This window comes from Myxocyprinus asiaticus, chromosome 8 (assembly GCF_019703515.2).
Source record: "Myxocyprinus asiaticus isolate MX2 ecotype Aquarium Trade chromosome 8, UBuf_Myxa_2, whole genome shotgun sequence".
NCBI lineage: Eukaryota > Metazoa > Chordata > Actinopteri > Cypriniformes > Catostomidae > Myxocyprinus > Myxocyprinus asiaticus.
In genome coordinates, this window is record NC_059351.1 from 49320058 (window position 1) to 49342446 (window position 22389).

The window sequence follows — 22389 nt, forward strand, 5'->3', positions numbered from 1 at the left end:
TCTAATTTATTGAGATGCACCTGTATTTATTGATCAAGCAGGTGTTCATTGGATGTTAATATTTAGTTGTTTATTGGATGTTGCACCTATTCTGTAGATACTAGTTTTCTTACTGGATGGATAAAATGATGGATGATAGATAGTTAAAATGATGGATGGATGATAGATAAAATGATGGATGATATTTAGTTAAAATGATGGATGGATAAAATGATGGATGATAGATAGTTAAAATGATGGATAGTTAAAATGATGGATGGATAGATAGTTAAAATGATAGCTGATAGATGGATAAAATGATGGATGATATTTAGTTAAAATGATGGATGGATAGATGGTTAAAATGATAGATGATAGATGGATAAAATGATGGATGGATGGAAAAATAGATAAAATAATGGATGGACAGATGGATGGATAGATAGATAAAATGATAGATGAATCAAGAGATTTTTTTATTTAGCATTTAGCGTTGTCACAGCATCAAAATGTCAGTAGTTGGTAACGATACCAGTGAAATTTCACGGTTCTCGATACCAATTTCGATACCACAGCAAAAATATGCAAATATGATAATGTGCTATTGAACAAACCAGTTTAGTTATTTTTAATAATTTAAGAATGATTTTAATAATTATAGTTTAATAATTGTTATAGTTGGTGTCTAATTCTTAAAACCTTTAGCAAGTGAAAATAGAACTTTTCAACATGTCATTGCATTTTTTTTTTTTTTGCCAAACATTTATTTAACAGCTGTCTTGGTCGTGAGATGTTACTCAGGCATCTAGATTTTATTTTGAATCATGCTTTTATTATGACATGTGTTTTTTGCCAGAAGCTTCACTATTCCAGATAAACAGTTTGCGACATGGCCCAGTGTGATCATTAACCTAGTTTCCATCCACTTTTTGCGTTGCTTTGTTATCGATAAAGTAAGCTAAACAATAATGTTATTGAATAGGGCTATATGTTAATGTTCCAAAACAGCACATTTTCTCAGAGTATTGTGTATTTATTTTTCATTTAAAACATCTTTGTGCACAGAAATTATATGATTTTTGTATTGTGGGCTAATTCCATGCCTGCCGTCTATTATTTTGAATGGTGTGGAAAAGCAACTTTAATAAATGAACGGATGTCTACCGCGATTAAATTAATCGCAAAGAGTGGCCATTTATTTGTTCTCCGTGCACTTGTCGATGACAGGTGCATGAGAGATATTTGTGTTGGCACTCCTGCAAGTGTCATGAGGCAGATGTGTTTGCAGCATCAGATCTGTGCAGTGCGAGTAATGCTTCACGTACAAGAAATTGGCTTTCAAGGATGTATACCTTGTCGTCATGATTAACACAGGCTAACGATTGGGGTAAATTCTGTAAAGTGACACTACATTTTTGTGTTAATGGCAATTTTATCGATAAAATGTTTCCAAACCAGTTTTTCGCAACATTTGAAGTATCGACATAGTTTACGCGCTAGAGTTAAACAGAAAAATATTATCTCGACACGTGAAGTTTTAGCAATATTTTGCATTTCCATCAGCTATACCGATAATTTTTGATGCGCTACACATTTTGTCGCAAAAAACACTTGGATGGAAACAGTTATTGAAGATTTTAAGTCACTTTTAAGTCACATCTAAAATCTCATCTCTTTACACTGGCCTTTGAGTATGACAAATGAAATGCAAGACATGTGTTTGTATTTTAGACTACTGGTGTTTGTGTATATGGTAATTTTGAAATTTTTTAATGTTTAAAATTTTATAACTCTGTTGTTTTAAATGCTATATAAATAAAGTTGAGTTGAGATTAAAGCGCAAATGCGGTGATTTAACTATATACTGTAAATATGTAGTCTACGTGTAACACACGCTTTAAAGTGGATTAGTGCTCTGCTCTGTCATCTCATACAATGTGAATGATTCTCAATGTCTGTGGCATTTCCAGTCTTTGAGTGGTCGGATTTATACATTGAAGTACGCTACTCATCCACTCATCCATATTGCAGCCTTTAGCAGTTTAATAAATCACACTAGGACATGTCACGATTTTAATTTGATTAATTGTCCATTTCAGTGTAAAAGGAGTAACAGAGCATGAGTTCAAAATAAGCATGTGAGCATTTAAAAGCTGCTGTGTGTCAGTCATACTGCACGCTGGTACCGTATTGAGTCGGTGCTCGGTTCTATCGGTACTGCAGAAACACTACATTATGTTACATCTTTTTTATTTTAGTATCAATTAGGTACCAAAGAAATGGTACTTTGTGACAACACTAGTTACATTTAGTGTCCACAGGTAAGCAAACTTGATGCCACACTTTCAAACAAGTAACAACCAATGAAGTTTGAAAATTGTATTTACTAAATATTTCCAGAACATTTCTTAAACATGTTTTAAACAAAGATTTATCACGTATATTTAAGTAAAACATGATATTACGTCCATTTACAATAATTAAAAACTTTTTAAAGCTACTTCACGCTCAACCCAATGTATTTTATCGGAGTATGGTGTAAACAAACTTTATGAGCATTCAATTAACACTTTGGCATTCTGTATTTCTTATTGCTGCTCTGGATCCAGCTCCATGCAGTGCTTTCCGGCCTTTTTCATTACAACAACATAGTGCAATGCAATAGCAGCCACAAATCACACTAATGGAAACACGTCCCTATTCATTTAATTCCTGAGGGGCCTAAATTGAGATTGTGAGAAGTTAAAGAACTGAACGGTAGTAGGGGCTCATGCTTGATTCTTAATGTTTGGCTGACGTTTCATATTATATATTGGTTGCTCTTATGTGTATGTATGCTTGTAAAAGAGTCCCTCTTCCAGTGTATGTGTGTGTAAGATAGATAGGAATTGTGTTTGTTTGTAGCTGTGTGCATGTGTGTGAATGTTTGCCTTTATGTATGAGTGTTTGTTGAAAAAGGATAATTAACATCCGCAGCCACTTTGTCCATCAGGGGGCGTGACTTGCAGAATCGGCCTTTGTGCTCGGTTAACATGCTGGGGTCTACATCCAATCTTTTGTTAATTTTGTCACAGATTATGTCAACCAGCCGCTCAAACACCTGCTTCACGTTAATGTTGTCCTTAGCACTCGCCTCAAAAAACTGGAAGCCTGCAAAAAAAGAAAGGCAGAAAGAGAGATGAAAATAGAAGGGGAACGATTTCAAAAATATTTATACTAGGGCTGTCAATTAATTTTTTACTGTATTAATTACATGATATGCCAATTAATTAATCAAATTAATCGCAATTAATTGCATATCTAAATGCTTGCTGAGAAAGCCCCTTAAAAAACATTATTTCAATATATAATGTTTAAAGAATTATTAATACAGTAGTTTTAGTTAAATAATACGCATTACATTATTGTAGCAGACGAGTAAAGCATTGATAAGACAATACAAAAAGTGGCTTTAGAAGGCAATATATTGTTTATTTTGATATTATTGAACATTGGCCTATCAACGGCCTACAGTCCACAGCAATCCATTTTGCACTTAAACTCATCAATTTCACGAAGATAGATTTATTATATGGGCTTGTCTAAGGTTCCGTCAATGTACACCTGTGTTAAACAATGAAAGTAGATATAAAGCACTTGAGCAACACATTTGCACTCAGTATTGTAAAATCCTGTATCATTGCATTTCTTCCGGTCATTCTTTTGCTCTGTAACAACGTCTGTATTTCAGAGGAAAATGCAGCATACACACTTAATTCAGGTCTCCATCTAAAAAAAAAAAAAAAGCTTTCGTTTACCCTGAAATTAAAATTCTATCATCATTTACTCTTCCTCATCTTGTTCCAAACCCGTATGACTTTCTTTCTTCTGTGGAAAACAAAAGGAGATACGGGTTTGGAACAACATGAGGGTGAGTAAATGGTGACAGAATTTTCATTTTTGGATTAATTATCCTGTCAGTGTGTGTGGCTAATATTTTTTAATGGCTTGCAACATGCCTAGTTCATTAGCCAGTCTCTGGCCATTCTCTGCGGCCACCAGTCCGTCGTCCTCCAGATCACATTTATTCCCCACCAGGATCACCTGAGCATTGTCCTAAGATTATGTTTTAATCTGAGTTGCCCTAGAAAATACACACACACACACACACACTCTTATTCATCTTTCTTAAATGAATATGATAGTGGTTTTCATAGTGATATTCAAATAATCATTCTCATTAACTTCCATATTTCCATATGCACACGTGTTTTAACACACAAAGCTTTATCTTTAGCCTTTGAGTAACTTCTTTGCAAAGTAGGACTTTTTAAAGGCTATAAACAATTGTACTGTTACAAGGAAGTAAACTCACCAGTCTTGCACGGCAGGAAGCCGTCCTGGTTACTTTCGTAACCTCCGTTCCCTGATGGAGGGAACGAGACGTTGTGTCGCTGTAGTGACACTAAGGGTCACTCTTGGGAGCCCCAAACACCTTTGCTTTTTGGAAAAAAAGGCCAATGAGAATTGGCGAGTGAAATTTGCATGCCACTCCCCTGGACATATGGGTATAAAAGGAGCTGTTATGCTACCACTCATTCAGGTTTTGTGCTGAGGAGCCGAGACCAGGTCCCGGCCATTTCAGCGGGTAGTTCAGTGTTGTGGCAAGAGGGACACAACGTCTCGTTCCCTCCATCAGGGAACGGAGGTTATGAAAGTAACCAGGACGTTCCCTATCTGTCACTCTTTCGACGTTGTCGATGTAGTGACACTAGGGGTCCCTATACAAAACGCCATAACTAGCTGAACTGTGTTGCGTGAACTGGCGGTGTGTGATGGGCAGACTGCTGTGTGCCTTGTAGCCAGCGCACCAGGCCGTCACGTAACCTCCCCCAACGCTCTTATGAGCATCTAACAGTCCTTCAGGAACAAGTCGACTGCCCAACTATAGGGACAGGCTAGCCCAGCCGAGGCCTCTTTTCCTCTCTTTTCTCCCCAAAAAGAGTGGAACTTGTTAACTGACTGGAAGCCATAAGTGTCTGTGTCAGGGGTGTCCCTCCCAAGGGGAAGACACCGCGGAGACCACACCCTGCCCAAAAAGGGGGGGGGGGGTATTTTGAGTGGAATATGTCACATGGTCTTACCGAGTCTTATCAGAAGTATGTCATGTGGAGAGGTCCCATGGTAGGTTCTACCCAAAGGGGGAGAAGTTTCTACAAAGCATGGCGACCAGGGGCAGAGGGGACCTGCACAAGGAAGACGCAGTTTGCTGTCAAGGAAACAATTTTGCGGAAGATATCACATGGGGTCACCTTCGGGGAACCAGCACATGTGGAGCACCTACCTCAGTACAGGGGCTCATTAGCGCACGTACTGGGTCGGTCAGCAAGTTTCTCCACAAACTCAGCTGCCAGAGGGCTAAGGAGGAAAGTCACCCAGGGATCACAGTCTGTGAACACAGTTGGGAGTCAAGAGCGCAAGTCTTCACCTCAAGGGAGGGGAAAGGCGCTATGCGCAAGCGGTACACCCGGCCAGTTGTCCCAGAACTTACCTGCTCCTGCCAGCCAATACACGGGACAAGACCGTTTCAACCCGGAGATTGTAGAACCTTGCAAAGGTGTTGGGTGTTGCCCAGCCCACTGCTCTGCAGATGTCTGCCAAATAGGCACCACTGGCCAGGGCCCAGGAGGCCGCCACACTCCTGGTGGAGTGGGCTCGTAACCCTGCAGGGGGTGGCATGTCCCGAGTCTGATATGCCATCGTGATGGCGTCAATGATCCAGTGGGCGATCCTCTGTTTGGAGACAGCGCTTCCTTTCCGCTGTGCACCAAAGCAAACAAAGAGCTGCTCGGAGCTTCTAAGGCTCTGCGTGTGATCCAAATAGATGTGTAAAGCTCGCACCGGACACAGCAACGCCAGGCTGGGTCTGCCTCCTCCTGGGGCAGCACTTGCAGGTTCACCACCTGATCCCTAAAAGGAGTCGTGGGAACCTTGGGCACATAGCCCGGTCGGGGTCTCAGGATCACGTGAGAGTAACCCGGACCGAACTCCAGGCACGATTCGCTGAAAGAGAACGCCTGCAGGTCCCCTACCCTTTTGATGGAAGTGAGAGCGCAGTCAGGAGGGCAGTCTTCAAAGAGAGTGCCTTAAGCTCAGCTGACTCCAAGGGATCAAAGGGAGCTCCCTGTAGACCCCAAAGGACTACGAAGAGGTCTCATGAGGGGACAAGGTGCGGTCTGGAGGGATTCAACCTCCTAGCACCTCTCAGGAACCTGATGATCAAGTCGTGCTTTCCCATATACTTACCATCTTCTGCATCGTGATGCACCAAAATAGCGGCAACATACACCTTCAGGGTGGAGGGGGACAGCCGCCCCTCCAGCCTCTCCTGCAGGAAGGAAAGCACTGATCCGACTGCGCATCTCTGGGGGTCTTCGCGTCGGGAAGAACACCACTTAGCGAACAGATGCCGCTTCAAGGCATACAGGTGCCTCATTGAGGGAGCCCTAGTCTGAGTGATCGTGTCTACCACCGTGGGGGGCTGTCGCGAGGAGCGTGAGATCCAAGAACCATGTCTGGGTGGGCCAGTAGGGTGCTACTAGGATGACCTGCTCCTCGTCCTCCCTGACCTTGCACAGGGTCTGTGCAAGTAGGCTCACTGGGGGAAACACATACTTGCGTAGTCCAGGGGGTCAGCTGTGTGCCAGCACATCTATACCGAGGGGTGCCTCGGTCAGGGCGTACCAGAGCGGGCAGTGAGAGGATTCCCGGGAAGCAAACAGGTCTACCTGTGCTCGACTGAATCAACTCCAAATCAGCTGGACCACCTGAGGGTGGAGTCTCCACTCTCCCCTGAGGGTAACCTGACGTGACAGCGCGTCCGCTGCGGTGTTGAGGTCGCCCGGGATGTGAGTGGCTCGTAGCGACTTGAGGCGCTGCTAACTCCAGAGGAGGAGATGGCGGGCAAGTTGTGACCTGCAATGGGAGCGTAGACCACCTTGGAGGTTGATGTACACTACCAATGCTGTGTTGTCCATCCGGACCAACACGTGCTTGCCCTGGATCAACGGCCGAAAACCTCCACAGGGCGAGCAGTACTGCCAACAACTCTAGGCACTTGATGTGCCAACGCAGCCGCGGGCCAGTCCAGGAGCCGGCGGCTGAGTGCCCATTGCATACGGCACCCCAGCCCGTCTTGGAGGCGTCTGTTGTAACCACGACACGCCTGGAGACCTGCTCTAGGGGAACACCTGCCCGTAGAAATGCAAGGTCGGTCCACGGGCTGAAGAGGCGGCGACAGATCGGCCTGATGGCCATGTGATGTGTCCCGCGGCACCATGCCCATCTCGGGACTTGAGTCTGAAGCGGTCTCATATGCATGAACCTGAGCGGTGTGGCCGCCGCTGAGGATGCCATATGTCCCAGGAGCCTCTGAAAAATTTCAGTGGAACTACTGCTCTCCTTCTGAATGCCTTCATTTCAGCAGTTCAGCACCGACTGTGCGCGCTCTTTCGTGAGGCGCGCTGTCATCGAGAGTCATCATGGAGTCCAACTCCAGACCGAGAAAAGGGATGCTCTGAACTGGGGAGAGCTTGCTCTTTTCCCAGTTGACCCAATGCCCCAGTCGGCTGAGGTGCTGGAGCACGAGGTCCCTGTGTGTGCACAGCAACTCTCGAGAGTGAGCTAGGATTAGCCAGTCATCGAGATAGTTGAAGATGCGGACGCCCACTTCCCTTAGCGGGGCTAGGGCAGCCTCTGCGACCTTTGTGAAGACGCGAGGGAACAGGGACAGGCCGAAGGGGAGGACCTTGTACTAGTACGCCTGGCCTTCGAAGGCAAACCGCAGGAAGGGCCTGTGTCGAGGTAAGACCGAGACGTGAAAGCACGCGTCCTTCAGGTCTAACGCCGCGAACCAATCTTGATGCCGGACGCTCACTAGAATGCATTTTTGCATCAGCATCTTGAACAGGAGTCTGTGCAAAGCCTGGTTCAGTACTGGTCGCAACCCACTGCCTTTTTTCGGTATGATGAAGGGCTGTAGAACCCTTTCTTCATCTCGGCTGGAAGGACAGGCTCTATCGTACCCTTGCGTAGAAGTGTAGCGATCTCCGCATGCAAGGTAGCGGCATTCTTACCCTTCACCGAGGTGAAGCGGACGCCGCTGAACCTGGCCTGGCAAACTGAATTGCGTAGCTGAGTCGGACGGCCCGGGTCAGCCACCGCGGCGTCCAAACTCCGGGTGAGGGGGACCAAGGGAATGAACACGTCGGACATACCGGTGGGTGGAGCCTCGCGGCGGGGCTCGAGGTGCCATATCGAGGGAATTCGAGCCCCGTGGCCGTGCTGAGTTCAGGGACATCAAAGCACTTACCTGGCTCCTGCCACCCACCATAAAATTGGCCGAGGAGGGGGGAGGAGTCTCGTCCCCATAGTCCACCGGACCCAATCCCGTGTGGGCGTGTTTGTGCCACAGCTGGGCACACAGGGGCGGGGGGACCGCCGCTGGGGCGCCATACCTGCAAAGATGGGACGGTGGACGGTGGTCGTGACGACTGCCGTGCACACCGAACATGTGACCCAGGGAACAAGAAAACTGCTCTTTTGTCGTATTTTTGGGTACCGCAGTCTCTTGGACATGTGGCGAAATGAAATGAAAACAAAACAAAAGATTCTCCTCCCGGCCCTCCACCAGGGGATGGAATGGTCTGCTCACCAGCTCCGGAGAAGCGGGTCTTCTTGCCCCTGGGTCGCCCGTCTCAGGGGCGCTTCGAAGCCTTCCTCGGGTTCTTGGTGGCCGGCCGTGAGACGGTGGCGTCTGCTTCCTGCGCTGGGCTCCACATCGTGGCCGGGCCACGGGGGCGGGCTGCGGCAAAGCCGATGTTGTAGCTGCAGGAGGATGCCCTTGGAAACGAGCAGATGGGGTGCGGGGTCTTGAGCCGCACTGGGGCAGGATGTGCTGTATGGCCTCCGTCTGCTGCTTCACCGCCAAGAACTGCTGGGCAAAGTCCTCGACGGTGTCGCCGAATAGGCCAACCTGGGAGATGGGGGCGTCAAGAAACCATGCCTTGTCAGCCTCACGCATCTCAATCAAGTTGAGCCAAAGGTGGCGCTCCTGGACCACCAGGGTGGACATCACCTGCCCGAGAGTCCGTGCCGTGATCTTAGTCACCCGGAGAGCGAGGTCGGTCGCTGAACGCAGCTCCTGCATCAATCCCGGGTCAGAACTACCCTCTTGCAGTTCTTTTAGCCCCTTGGCTTGGTGTACTTGCAGGACAGCCATGGCATGCAGGGTAGAGGCGGCTTGTCCAGCGGCACTGTAGGCTCTAGCTGTCAGGGATGACGTAAACCTACAGGCCCTGGACGGGAGTTTTGGGCACCCATGCCAGGTGGCGGCGCTCTGCGGACACAGGTGCACTGCGAGCGCCTCATCCATCTGGGGGATCACCAAATACCCCCTGGCCACTCCGCCATCGAGGGTAGTGAGAGCGGGGGAGCTGAAAGACCGGGACCGGGCAGTAAAAGGTGCCTCCCACGATCTTGTCAGCTCCTCATGCACTTCCAGGAAGAAAGGAACGGGGGGCAGGAACCAATCGTTGCTTTCTTACGAATGCAAGCCGCGACCACAACGTTGCCATAGTCATGTTCTCACAGTGAGGACAAGACCCATCCACGAACGATGTCTCCGCGTGGGCAGCGCCCAGACACGAAAGACAGCGATCGTGGCCGTCAGAAGCGGAGAGATATCGACCGCAACCAGGAATAACACACAGACGGAAAGGCATCTTCAAAAAGACGTTCCGTGTGTGCCGCTCTTTTAGAAAGAAAAAATACTTTTTTTTTTAGAATATACTCTTTTAGTTGTTTCTGCTGAAACACCCAGGGGCGTTCTCTGAAAACCACAGATGCAGAGGGGGAGAAGCCGCTGAAATGTGCTCCTTTTATACCCATATGTCCGGGGGAGTGGCATGCAAATTTCACTCGCCAATTGTCATTGGCCCTTTTTCAAAAAAGCAGAGGAGGTGTTTGGGGCTCACAAGAGTGACCCCTAGTGTCACTACATCGACACAATGTAGAGTGAGTGACAGAAAGGGAACCATGGCCCCTCTGTATTATGCTGTGGTTATAGTGCGGTACCTCTCCTGTCCTGCTGTGTCCTGAGAAATGACAAAAACATACACATGCACACAAACACATTAACAAAATTTAATCCCTATGCATTCCACCCACTGCTTTGGCCTTAATTTGTTCTTTGGATCAATAAACACCCAGTCATAAAATATCTTAATATTTTACCATACTCAGGATACTCAGTGGAACAAAAATTTTATTGCATGTAAAAAACAATTTTTTTTAATTAAAATATAAAGAAAAAAAAAAAATACAAAATCAAATAATAAAAAAAACATATTGTTCATAGGGACCAATATTACAATAAATATTTATATTTAAACAGCAATAAAACAATTATTATTTTTATTAATTTTTTTTAATATATTTAAAAATGTCATTGAAATCAAAACTTTCAGCATTGAAATTAACATTTATAACTGATGAACACCATTTTTGCTATTCGAGTTTAAATCAGGGATGCTTTATTAAATTAAAGCAATATTGCTTTAATAAGATAGAAGCCACATCATAATAGACACTAATGTTCAAGAAATACTTACATATATCAACAATAATCAACACTAATGGGAATAAACAATTTTTCATTCAAGTAAAGTTGTTCTTTAGCCTAACTGTAGGCTGTTGCAAAATACAATTGTGCATTTATCACACTGTACAATGCCTTCTACTGTTGCTCATCCAATTAGAGTTTAGAGTCGGAACTATCTGTTTTAATACATCTGTTTTTACACTCCTGTAAAATAACTGCTAAACTAATTCAATGACATGGTGTTTTGTAAATTTCACCTGCAAAATCAAACATATTTGATAATTTCCTAATTTTACATTAGTACATGTTAGGGTTGCATGGCAGACTGGTGCTACGTTAGTATTGCAATACTAAAGCTTCGTAATACTGGTGGTGCCACAATATTTTTTCAACGGCAGAACCGCCAATACAGCAGTACCTTGAGTTACGTTGTATGTGTGGCAGTAAATATTATTTTTGCTAAAACTTTCATATGAATCAGACCTATGTCTGCAATAACATTAAAAATGTAGTTTTTTCGAGTGGCATCCCCTTCACGCAGTGCTCTTTAAGAGTGCAAAATGCTGCTTAGAATTTGCCCCTTATATGGTATTGTTTATTTTTACATTTGTGGTTTTCCTGCACTTCAAACACACACATCAGAATCCCAGCGTTTTAATTTGGTGGTCGAGTCTCCTAATGGATAATATGGATTTAAATAAAACTTTGGTGAGTGAAAAGCTTTTTTAAAAACACTATTCACGTAACGAGATTTGGAATTATTTGGGCTTTTGCCTGACGAGACCGGGAAAACACATCTGCCGTGAATGTCGACAGAGATTACAAGCCAAAGCCGGAAACACCAGCAACCTTATTAAACACCTTCATACACATCCCACTGCTTTTGCAGAATACACATGGGTTAGTGCCACTTAATTTAACCTAAATGCTTTATCTTAACATTTACAAATTTATCAAAAATTGAATGTTGCACTCTTTTATTTTTTTTCCAATTACAAATGCATGGTGGTGGTAACTTCACACTTATGATCAGATTGGTTTGATCACGCCCCTAAGCAGTGCGATCAAACTGGTGTGTGTCTAATATGCATTTGCGCTACCATCACTGTGATTACTTATCAAATATAATGTGAAATATTTACTCTTCCTATGTAAATTACATACAGTAACTTCTCTTCAAATGATGAACTCCTCCCTTAAGTCAACCAAAGACAGTACATCCATGAGTTTATATGTCTATTATCCTATTTGTGTTATGGAAACAGAAACACAAACACCATCTGACTAGTTTACTTCTTAGCCGACAATCTCACAGTAATGTTTTCACTGTGTTGCAATCAAATGTGACTGATCATTAACTAAACATCTCCACTCACTGTAGATAGGAGCAGTACATTTATGCCGCTTGATAGACATAGAAAATAGCTGCTCAGAAGCGTTGCCAAGATGATCATTTCCTTAGATAAGCAGAAAGAGCTGTTGTGCCCTTTCTCAAGGAAGTTTGCAGGTGTGAATTGACACACAACAATAACAACCAAATATAGCTGCAAGCAGCAATGACAGGCCCAAGCACCATGGGTCCATTTCCACCCATTGGCTTTCGGAAAACAATGCAAGGTGGACACATGCATTTGCCATTTGACATTATTCTAAACAATTCTGAAGCAATTTGGGTAAGATAACTATTTTAAAGTCTCTTGTAAGAGCCACACTTCCTGCTGCCCGGTGGTGGTGCTATGTCTGTGACCCAAAACAGTCAAATCCATGTGATTAGCCCCCAACATACATCTCAATTTTGATCTAAATCACACATTGCACACAGAAGATATGAGACACTGCTTGCTTCCCATTTTTTGCCATTAATTTAATGCCTCACTACGGCAACACTGTTCGATATTTCAAAATCTGTTCGCAATTTAGTATCGTCAATGTCTTGGCATGATGTCGCCCACATTTGGTACCTGTAACATGAAATACCTTGGAGGAGTATTTCAAATTCCAGAGCATGCATTTTTCAAACAATCCAAAATGGATGACTTCCTGTTGGGCAGAGCTAATAATTATAAGTCTGAAAGTTGTCCAGCTTGATGAGAACTATATACGTACCAATTTTGGTGACTGAAGGTGAAAATGGGGGAGGTACAGAGGCCGTCTTACATGATCATTTTAAACCTGTTATCTGTCACTGGCCAACAGGTTGGCCATTTGAATGTGGCTATATAACAAATGCTTTGTTTATATGAAAAACTTCATCAATGTTCACAAACTTGGTATCAAATTAAAGCTTAAACTCAACTTTCATCTTCTGAAGTCTATTTTGCAATTAAAACATTATAGTGAAAACATTTTTAAATGTTAAAAGAGTGCATTTTAACAGTACTTATGTTTCATGTTCTCTGCTTATGATCCAATCCAATGACTGAAGAAAAACAGCATGCATTTCATTGTGAGGGTCAACTGATGAAAATGCAACAACCACATCAGATTGGTTAAGTAACATTTTTACCTTCTAGTTGAAGTTCTGTTAATATTTTTGAATCTGTGATTATTTAGCAGCTTTATTCACCTGAAATGTCTGCTCGCATTATGCCAAATGTTTTTATTGGAAGTGCATTATACAGGATAAGCTTTTATATATGTAAATACTGCATGTTTGATGCTATTTGTTAAAATAAATTTATATATAATATAATCTAAATGTGAATCTATCTATCTATCTATCTATCTATCTATCAGGGGTGTAACGGTTCTCGGTAAAAAACCAAACCGCATGGTTCACCACCCACGGTTCAGTAAGCATTTCCTCCGCGGTTCATCTCTGGTTTAATAACGCATCTGGATCATACACTTTGGCAAAGAAAATAAAGTGCCAAATAGACATGCACAGTTGTAACCTCCGCTAATGCATCTGTATGGCTCTGTAGATGCACACTTCGGCTGTGTTTCACATGGGTCAACTTTCTACACGGTGAAGTTGTCCTATTAACTGTAAGTATGTTAAATCAGTTGATGACATCACATTTCTGCACGCATTAGTGTGAAGTTGAAAATGGCATGCTGAGAAAACAAGCTGCAAGATAGAAGCCCCTGTGGCATTCAAGTCTCCTGTCTAGGAACTGCAGTCAATCAAAACAGCGATGGTCAAAAAACATTTACAAAACAGGCACGGTTTGCAGACACAGCTTGACGCAAGTGCCGTATACCTGTAATACATCGATGTTTGATTATTGATTTACGCTGACATCACCTGGGAATATATAGCGTGCGGTGCGCACAGAGCCGCAGGTGAGCCCGAAACTGCCCACAGACACAAACCCTTCCATCTTTAAACAGGCACTTGGTGCTAGTTCGGACAGACATGAAACAAGAACTAAAGTGCTCGGGGTGTTCATTGTCATAGTTATATTGCCCTTACTCCGTTGATGAAGATGTGGGATTTCTGCATATGATTAAAACACTCACGTTGCGTTACGACATCCCTTCTAGCATACATTTTTACAGCAAGTTTATTCATTCTATAGTGATGTTGAATATATGTTAATAATTAGAGCATTTTTTTTTTTTAGTTAAGGACACTAATGAAAATTAACCATGGTTTTATTCAGTACTACTGTAGTAGCCATATAGTAACCATGGTTTTACTATAGTAATATTGTAGTAGCCACGACTGAAGTAACAATGACTGTTGTCACCATTGTTTTCTTGGCAGAAATCATAGTTTTGATACAATTAACCATTGTTTTACACTAGTAATACTGTAGTTTCCATATAGTAACCTTGATTGTACTATAGTATTGTAACCATGACAGTAACTATGTTAATTTTGTGGTTACTATGATTTTACTACAAATACCATGGTTAAACTATGGTTACTGTTGTAAAAACATAGTGATTTGTAGTGAGGGCAAATCTCTTGAAGTGTCAGTGTCTGTTACCAAATAGAATATACACTATATGGCCAAAAGTTTGTGGACACCCCCTTCTAATTAACAAATTTGGTTACTCCATTAAATCCAGTAAAGAAAAATGTTAATGTATCTTTATGTAATGGCTTGGGCTTTGTGTGCTTCCTAATTTGTGGCAACTGTTTGGGGAAAGCCCTTTTCTGTTCCAGCATGACAATGCCCCTGTGAACAAAGTGAGGTCCATAAAGAAATGGTTTACTGTGTCTGGCGTGGAAGAAATTGACTGGCCTGCACAAAGCCCAGACCTGAACCCCACTGATCACTTTTGGGGTGAACTGGAACAACAACTGTAAGTCAGGCCCCATCGACCAACATCAGTTCCAGACCTCACTGATAGCCTTGTGTCTGAATGAGAGCAAATCCCTGCAGCCATGTTACTACATACAGTATAGTGGAAAGCCTTCCCAGAAGAGTGGAAGCTGTTATTACAGCAAAGGGGGAAATTGATGCCTAAGGTTTTGAAATCAAATGTTCAGCAAGCACATATGGTGTCCACAAACTTTTGGCCATATAGTTGTCACATATTCCCTGTTTTTGTGTTGACTTTTATTTTATTTTTATTTAAATTCTTGTTTAGTTCCTGTTTCCTGTTAGTTTGTAGTCCTTTTGTAGTTTCATTTTATCATTGGTTTTCCCCTGATTGTTTTCCCCAGGTGTTCCTCGTTTCCTTGTTTGCCCATGTGTATTTAAACCCTTGTTTCCCCTGGTTTCTTTGTCAGTCTTCATGTGTTATCATGTTCTGTGCTTGGGTTCCCATGTTTTTGTTTAATTTTATTCTGAGTTACTTTGTTTATCTTTGGTTTCCATTAAAAGCTGCATTTAGATCATCATTCCATGTCTGCCTCATCACAATAGTGTATTTATTTGGGATTTGGCTGTAATATTTCTTTTTCTGAACATAAATACCGAACTGTACCGAAACAGTGACCCCAAAATGGTGATACAAACCGAACCATGAGAAATTTGAACCATTACACCTCTACTATCTATCTATATTGTGGCAAGCAGGGCATGGCCGAGCGGCATCAGGGCAGAGCTAGGCCGGAGAGATAAGTGGTAAACAATTTCCACCTGTTTGCACACCGGTCTCGCGTTCCAGGGAGGAGCAGCGGGAGTATTTAAGGAGAGAAGACAGCAGAAGACAGGGAGAGACAGACGCACGGAGCTGTGTGTGACTGTGCCACAGTGACTGCTGAAATGCAAGGCTGTTGAGTGTTGCTGAATGTGATTTTTATTGTGCAGAAAAGCACGTTTATGTTTTGCTGTACACTGAAAAGTGTGCCATTAAAGTCTTATGTGAATTGTTCACCCGGCTCCCGCTTCCTCCATAGGAAAGGCAGAGGTCTGCCATATATAAGAATACATACATACATTGAAAAGAAGAAGAAGAATAAAAATCCTTAGAAGAACAATAGGGCCTTCGCAGTTTCAGTGCTTGGGCCCTAAATATACAGTGACAAAACAAAGAGATTGAAGTTTTACAGACACTCTAAACATGTACAGTGGCCCTAATAAAGTATTTGGACACTTAAGCCACACTCAAAAACGTATGAACGTCTTTGCACTATATTAAAAATCATCAAACCAAAGTCACGTTTATTTTAATTATTTATGCGGCAATCAGGAAAGTTGAGGCCGATATGATCTCAAGATTTTTTTAACACTAAGATCGTCCTAGTTACTTTCATAACCTCCGTTCCCTGATGGAGGGAATGAGATGTTGTGTCGATGTAGTAAAACTAGGGGTCACCCTTGGGAGCCCCGAACACCTCTGATCTTTGATAAAAGGCCAATGGGAATTGCCGAGTGGATTTTGCATGCCACTTCACCGGACATACGGGTATTAAAGAAGCTGGCTCGCAACCACTCATTCAGGTTTTGTGCTGAGGAGCCGAGACAAAGTCCTGGCCATTTCAGCGGGTAGTTCAGTGTTGTGGCAAGAGGGACACAACGTCTCGTTCCCTCCATCAGGGAACGGAGGTTATGAAAGTAACCAGGACGTTCCCTATGTGTCACTCACTCGACATTGTGTTGATGTAGTGACACTAGGGGTCCCTATACAAAACACCACAACTGTTACGTGGACTGGCATTCCGAGACGGGCAGACCGCTGTGTGCCTTGTAGCCAGCGCACCAGGCTGTCATGTAACCTCCCACCTCCTACGAGCGTCAAACGTTCCCCTGTACTTTGGGGATAAGTCGACTGCCCAAAAAATGGGGACAGGCTAGCCCAGCCGTGGCCTCTTCTCCTCTTTTTTCTCCCCAAAAAGAGTGGAAATCATTTACCGACTGGGGCCCATAAGTGTCTGTGTGGGGGGGTGTCACTCCCAAGGGGAAGACACTGCGGGGGGGGGGGTATTTGAGTGGAAATACGTCACATGATCTTACAGAGTTTTGTCAGAAGTATGTCATGTGGAGAAGTCCCATGTTAGGTCCTACCCAAGGGGGGAGGAGCTCTACAGACATGCTGACCACGGTCAGAGGAACCTCTGCCCAAGGAAGACGCAGTTTACCAACAGGGAAACAATTTTGCGGGAGATACATCACACGGGGTTACCTACGGGGAACCAGCGCATGTGGAGCACTGACCCCAGTACAGGGCCTAGTTAGCACACGTACTGGGCTGGCAGCGAGTTTCTCCACAAACCCGCCTGCCACAGGGCTAAGGAGGAAAATCATCCAGGGTCCACAACTTTGTGGACACAACTGGGAGCCAAAGCACACGTCTTCACATGGGGGAGGGGAAAAGCGCTATGCGCAAGTGGTACACCCGGCCAGCTGTCCCAGAACTTACTTGTTCGTACCTGAAAACACACGGGGCAAAACAGGCTCAACCCGAAGATTATAGAATCTCACAAAGGTGTTGGGTGTTGCCCAGCCCGCCGTTCTGCAGATGTCTGCTAAAGAGGCGCCATTAATCAGAGCCCAGAAGGCCACCACACTCCTAGTAGACTGGGCTCGTAGCCCCAAGGGGGGGGCACGTCCTGGGCGTGATATGCCATAGCGATGGCGTCAGTGACCCAGTGGGTGATCCTCTGTTTGGAGACAGCGCTCCCTTTTGAACAGACATCACTTCAAGGCATACAGGTGCCTCGTAGATGAAGCCCTGGCCTGAGTGATCATGTCAACCACTGCCAATGGTAAGCAACTTAAGTCTTCCGCATGCCTTCCAAAGGCAAGACGTGGAGGTTCCAGAGGTCTGGTCGTGGGTGCCAGATGGAGCCCCGTCAGACTGGACAGTCCGCTCTCCGATGCTGCAATCGAGAGCTCATTCACATCTGCCATGAATGTCGACAGAGATTCCAAGCCAAAGCCGGAAACACCAGCAACCTTATTAAACACCTTCATACACGTCTCACTGCTTTTGCAGAATACACATGGGTTAGTGCCACTTAATTTAACCTAAATGCTTTATCTTAACATTTACAGATTTACCATTTCTCTGAAAAATCGAATGTTGCACTCTTTTATTTTTTTTCCAATTACAAATGCATGGTGGTGGTAACTTCGCACTTATGATCAGATTGGTTTGATTACGCCCCTGAGCAGTGCGATCAAACTGGTGTGTGTCTAATATGCATTTGCGCTACCATCACTGTGATTACTTATCAAATATAATGTGAAATATTTACTCTTCCTATGTAAATTACATACAGTAACTTCTCTTCAAATGATGAACTCCTCCCTTAAGTCAACCAAAGACAGTACATCCATGAGTTTATATGTCTATTATCCTATTTGTGTCATGGAAACAGAAACACAAACACCATCTGACTAGTTTACTTCTTAGCCGACAATCTCACAGCAATGTTTTCACTGTGTTGCAATCAAACGTGACTGATCATTAACTAAACATCTCCACTCACTTCGTCAAGGGAAAAGACCCTGTGTTACACACCCATTAAATACACCTTACTCATATGCACACCAAGGATTGGCCCAAGTTGGGTCTTGACAACAGCAAAAGGCCTTTACCAAAACCAAATGTAAACACACTGATGAGCAAAACATTATGACCACTTGCCTAATATGATGTTGGTCCTCCACGTGCTGCCAAAACAGCACCGAACTGCCGAGGCCATGGACTCCACGAGACCTCTGAAGGTGTCCTGTGGTATCTGGCACCAAGATGTTAGCAGCAGATCCTTCAAGTCCAGTAAGTTGCAAGGTGGAGCCGTCGTGGATCGGACTTGTTGGTCTGATCCTGCTGAAAGAGGCCACTGCCATCAGGGAATACCATTGCCATGAAGGAGTGTACCTGATCTGCAACAATGTTTAGAAAGGTGGCACGTGTCAAACTGACATCCACACGAATGGCCGAACCCAGAGTTTCCCAGCAGAACAGTGCCCAGAGCATCACACTCCCTCTACTGGCTTGACGTCTTCCCACAGTGCACACTGCTCCAAGGTCCAGTTTCGAGCTTGCATGCCCATTGTAGGTGCTTTCAACAGAAGACAGGGGTCATCATGGGCACTCTGCGTCTGCGACTATGCAGCCCAATACGCAGCAGGGTGCGATGCACTGTGTTTTGTGACACATTCCTCCCATAACCATCATTAAAATTTTCTGTGACTTGTGCCAAAATAAACCTTCTGTTGGTTCTGACCAGATGGAACAGCCTTCGTTGCCCTCCCTCATTGATGAGCCTTGGTTACCCAACACCCTGTTGCCGGTTTGTCCCTCCTTGGAACACTATCAGTAGGTACTCAGCACTGCTGACCGGGAGCACCTCAAAAGCCTTTTCATTACAGACATGCTCTGATCCAGTAGTCTGGCCATAACAATTTGACCCTTGTCAAAGTCGCTCAGGTCTTCACTCCTGCCCATTTCTCCTGCATGTGCCATGTGACGTGCCCTTGTTAGAAGATGATCAACGTTATTCACTTCACCTGTGAGTGGTCATAATGTTTTGGCTCATCAGTGTATTTCTAATGCAAAAGATCTTAACTGGTGGCTCTGTTCTGATCTGAGCTAAAGAAGGCCAATTTATGATACCGCTGCATTCATATTAGATTGAACTTCTGATTTGAAATACATTCTTTGAACGTAATCTTAAACAAACGCTTTGGAGGTTTCTGTCCGTTTTGGAGATGTCTTTTCCCTTTCAAGTACTGTAGATAGGAGCAGTACATTTATGCCGCTTGATAGACATAGAAAATAGCTGCTCAGAAGCGTTGCCAAGATGATCATTTCCTTTGATAAGCAGAAATAGCTGTTGTGCCCTTTCTCAAGACGTTTGCGGGTGTGAATTGACACAACAATAATAACCAAATATAGCTGCAAGCAGCAATGACGGGCCCAAGCACCATGGGTCCATTTCCACCCACTGGCTTTCGGAAAACAATGCAAGGTGGACACATGCATTTGCCATTATTCTAAACAATTCAGTATCAATATCGGGTGTAACGGTTCTCGGTAAAAAACCAAACCGCATGGTTCACCACCCACGGTTCGGTAAGCATTTGCTCCGCGGTTCATCTCTAGTTTAATAACGCATCTGGATCATACACTTTGGCAAAGAAAATAAAGTGCCAAATAGACATGCACAGTTGTAACCTCCGCTAATGCATCTGTATGGCTCTGTAGATGCACACTTCGGCTGTGTTTCACATGGGTCAACTTTCTACATGGTGAAGTTGTCCTATTAACTGTATGTATGTTAAATCAGTTGATGACATCACAGTTCTGCATGCATTAGTGTGAAGTTGAAAATGGCATGCTGAGAAAACAAGACGCAAGATAGAAGCCCCTGTGGCATTCAAGTCTCCTGTCTAGGAACTGCAGTCAATCAAAACAGCGATGGTCAAAAAACATTTACAAAACAGGCACGGTTTGCAGACATAGCTTGACGCAAGTGCCGTATACCTATAATACATCGATGTTTGATTATTGATTTACGCTGACATCACCTGGGAATATATAGCGTGCGGTGCGCACAGAGCCGCAGGTGAGCCCGAAACTGCCCACAGACACAAACCCTTCCATCTTTAAACAGGCACTTGGTGCTAGTTCGGACAGACATGAAACAAGAACTAAAGTGCTCGGGGTGTTCATTGTCATAGTTATATTGCCCTTACTCCGTTGATGAAGATGTGGGATTTCTGCATATGATTAAAACACTCATGTTGCGTTACGACATCCCTTCTAGCACACATTTTTACAGCAAGTTTATTCATTCTATAGTGATGTTGAATATATGTTAATAATTAGAGCATTTTTTTTTTTTTTAGTTAAGGACACTAATGAAAATTAACCATGGTTTTATTCAGTAATACTGTAGTAGCCATATAGTAACCATGGTTTTACTATAGTAATATTGTAGTAGCCACGACTGAAGTAACAATGACTGTTGTCACCATTGTTTTCTTGGCAGAAATCATAGTTTTGATACAATTAACCATTGTTTTACACTAGTAATACTGTAGTTTCCATATAGTAACCTTGATTGTACTATAGTATTGTAACCATGACAGTAACTATGTTAATTTTGTGGTTACTATGATTTTACTACAAATACCATGGTTAAACTATGGTTACTGTTGTAAAAACATAGTGATTTGTAGTGAGGGCAAATCTCTTGAAGTGTCAGTGTCTGTTACCAAATAGAATATACACTATATGGCCAAAAGTTTGTGGACACCCCCTTCTAATTAACAAATTTGGTTACTCCATTAAATCCAGTAAAGAAAAATGTTAATGTATCTTTATGTAATGGCTTGGGCTTTGTGTGCTTCCTAATTTGTGGCAACTGTTTGGGGAAAGCCCTTTTCTGTTCCAGCATGACAATGCCCCTGTGAACAAAGTGAGGTCCATAAAGAAATGGTTTACTGTGTCTGGCGTGGAAGAAATTGACTGGCCTGCACAAAGCCCAGACCTGAACCCCACTGATCACTTTTGGGGTGAACTGGAACAACAACTGTAAGTCAGGCCCCATCGACCAACATCAGTTCCAGACCTCACTGATAGCCTTGTGTCTGAATGAGAGCAAATCCCTGTAGCCATGTTACTACATACAGTATAGTGGAAAGCCTTCCCAGAAGAGTGGAAGCTGTTATTACAGCAAAGGGGGAAATTGATGCCTAAGGTTTTGAAATCAAATGTTCAGCAAGCACATATGGTGTCCACAAACTTTTGGCCATATAGTTGTCACATATTCCCTGTTTTTGTGTTGACTTTTATTTTATTTTTATTTAAATTCTTGTTTAGTTCCTGTTTCCTGTTAGTTTGTAGTCCTTTTGTAGTTTCATTTTATCATTGGTTTTCCCCTGATTGTTTTCCCCAGGTGTTCCTCGTTTCCTTGTTTGCCCATGTGTATTTAAACCCTTATTTCCCCTGGTTTCTTTGTCAGTCTTCACGTGTTATGTTCTGTGCTTGGGTTCCCATGTTTTTGTTTAATTTTATTCTGAGTTACTTTGTTTATCTTTGGTTTCCATTAAAAGCTGCATTTAGATCCTCATTCCACATCTGCCTCATCACAATAGTGTATTTATTTGGGATTTGGCTGTAATATTTCTTTTTCTGAACATAACAAATACCGAACCGTACCGAAACAGTGACCCCAAAATTGTGATACAAACCGAACCGTGAGAGATTTGAACCATTACACCTCTACTATCTATCTATCTACTATCTATCTATATTGTGGCAAGCAGGGCATGGCCGAGCGGCATCAGGGCAGAGCTAGGCCGTAGATATAAGTGGTAAACAATTTCCACCTGTTTGCACACCGGTCTCGCGTTCCAGGGAGGAGCAGCGGGAGAATTTAAGGAGAGAAGACAGCAGAAGACAGGGAGAGACAGACACAC

General features: G+C 43.5%; 1 protein-coding gene across 1 annotated transcript in view; it reads right to left on the reverse strand.

Moving 5' to 3' along the window:
* Window positions 1-3975: 3975 nt before the first annotated feature.
* LOC127445028 (uncharacterized) overlaps window positions 3976-22389 on the reverse strand; it is a 29719-nt gene continuing 11305 nt past the window's right edge. The window contains exons 2-3 of the mRNA XM_051704756.1: window positions 4334-10112; window positions 3976-4102 (exon numbers count right to left, since the gene is read on the reverse strand). Coding sequence (XP_051560716.1) covers window positions 8171-9391 — 1221 coding nt within the window. The 5' untranslated portion in view covers window positions 9392-10112 and the 3' untranslated portion in view covers window positions 3976-4102; window positions 4334-8170. The remainder of the gene's footprint in view (window positions 4103-4333; window positions 10113-22389) is intronic.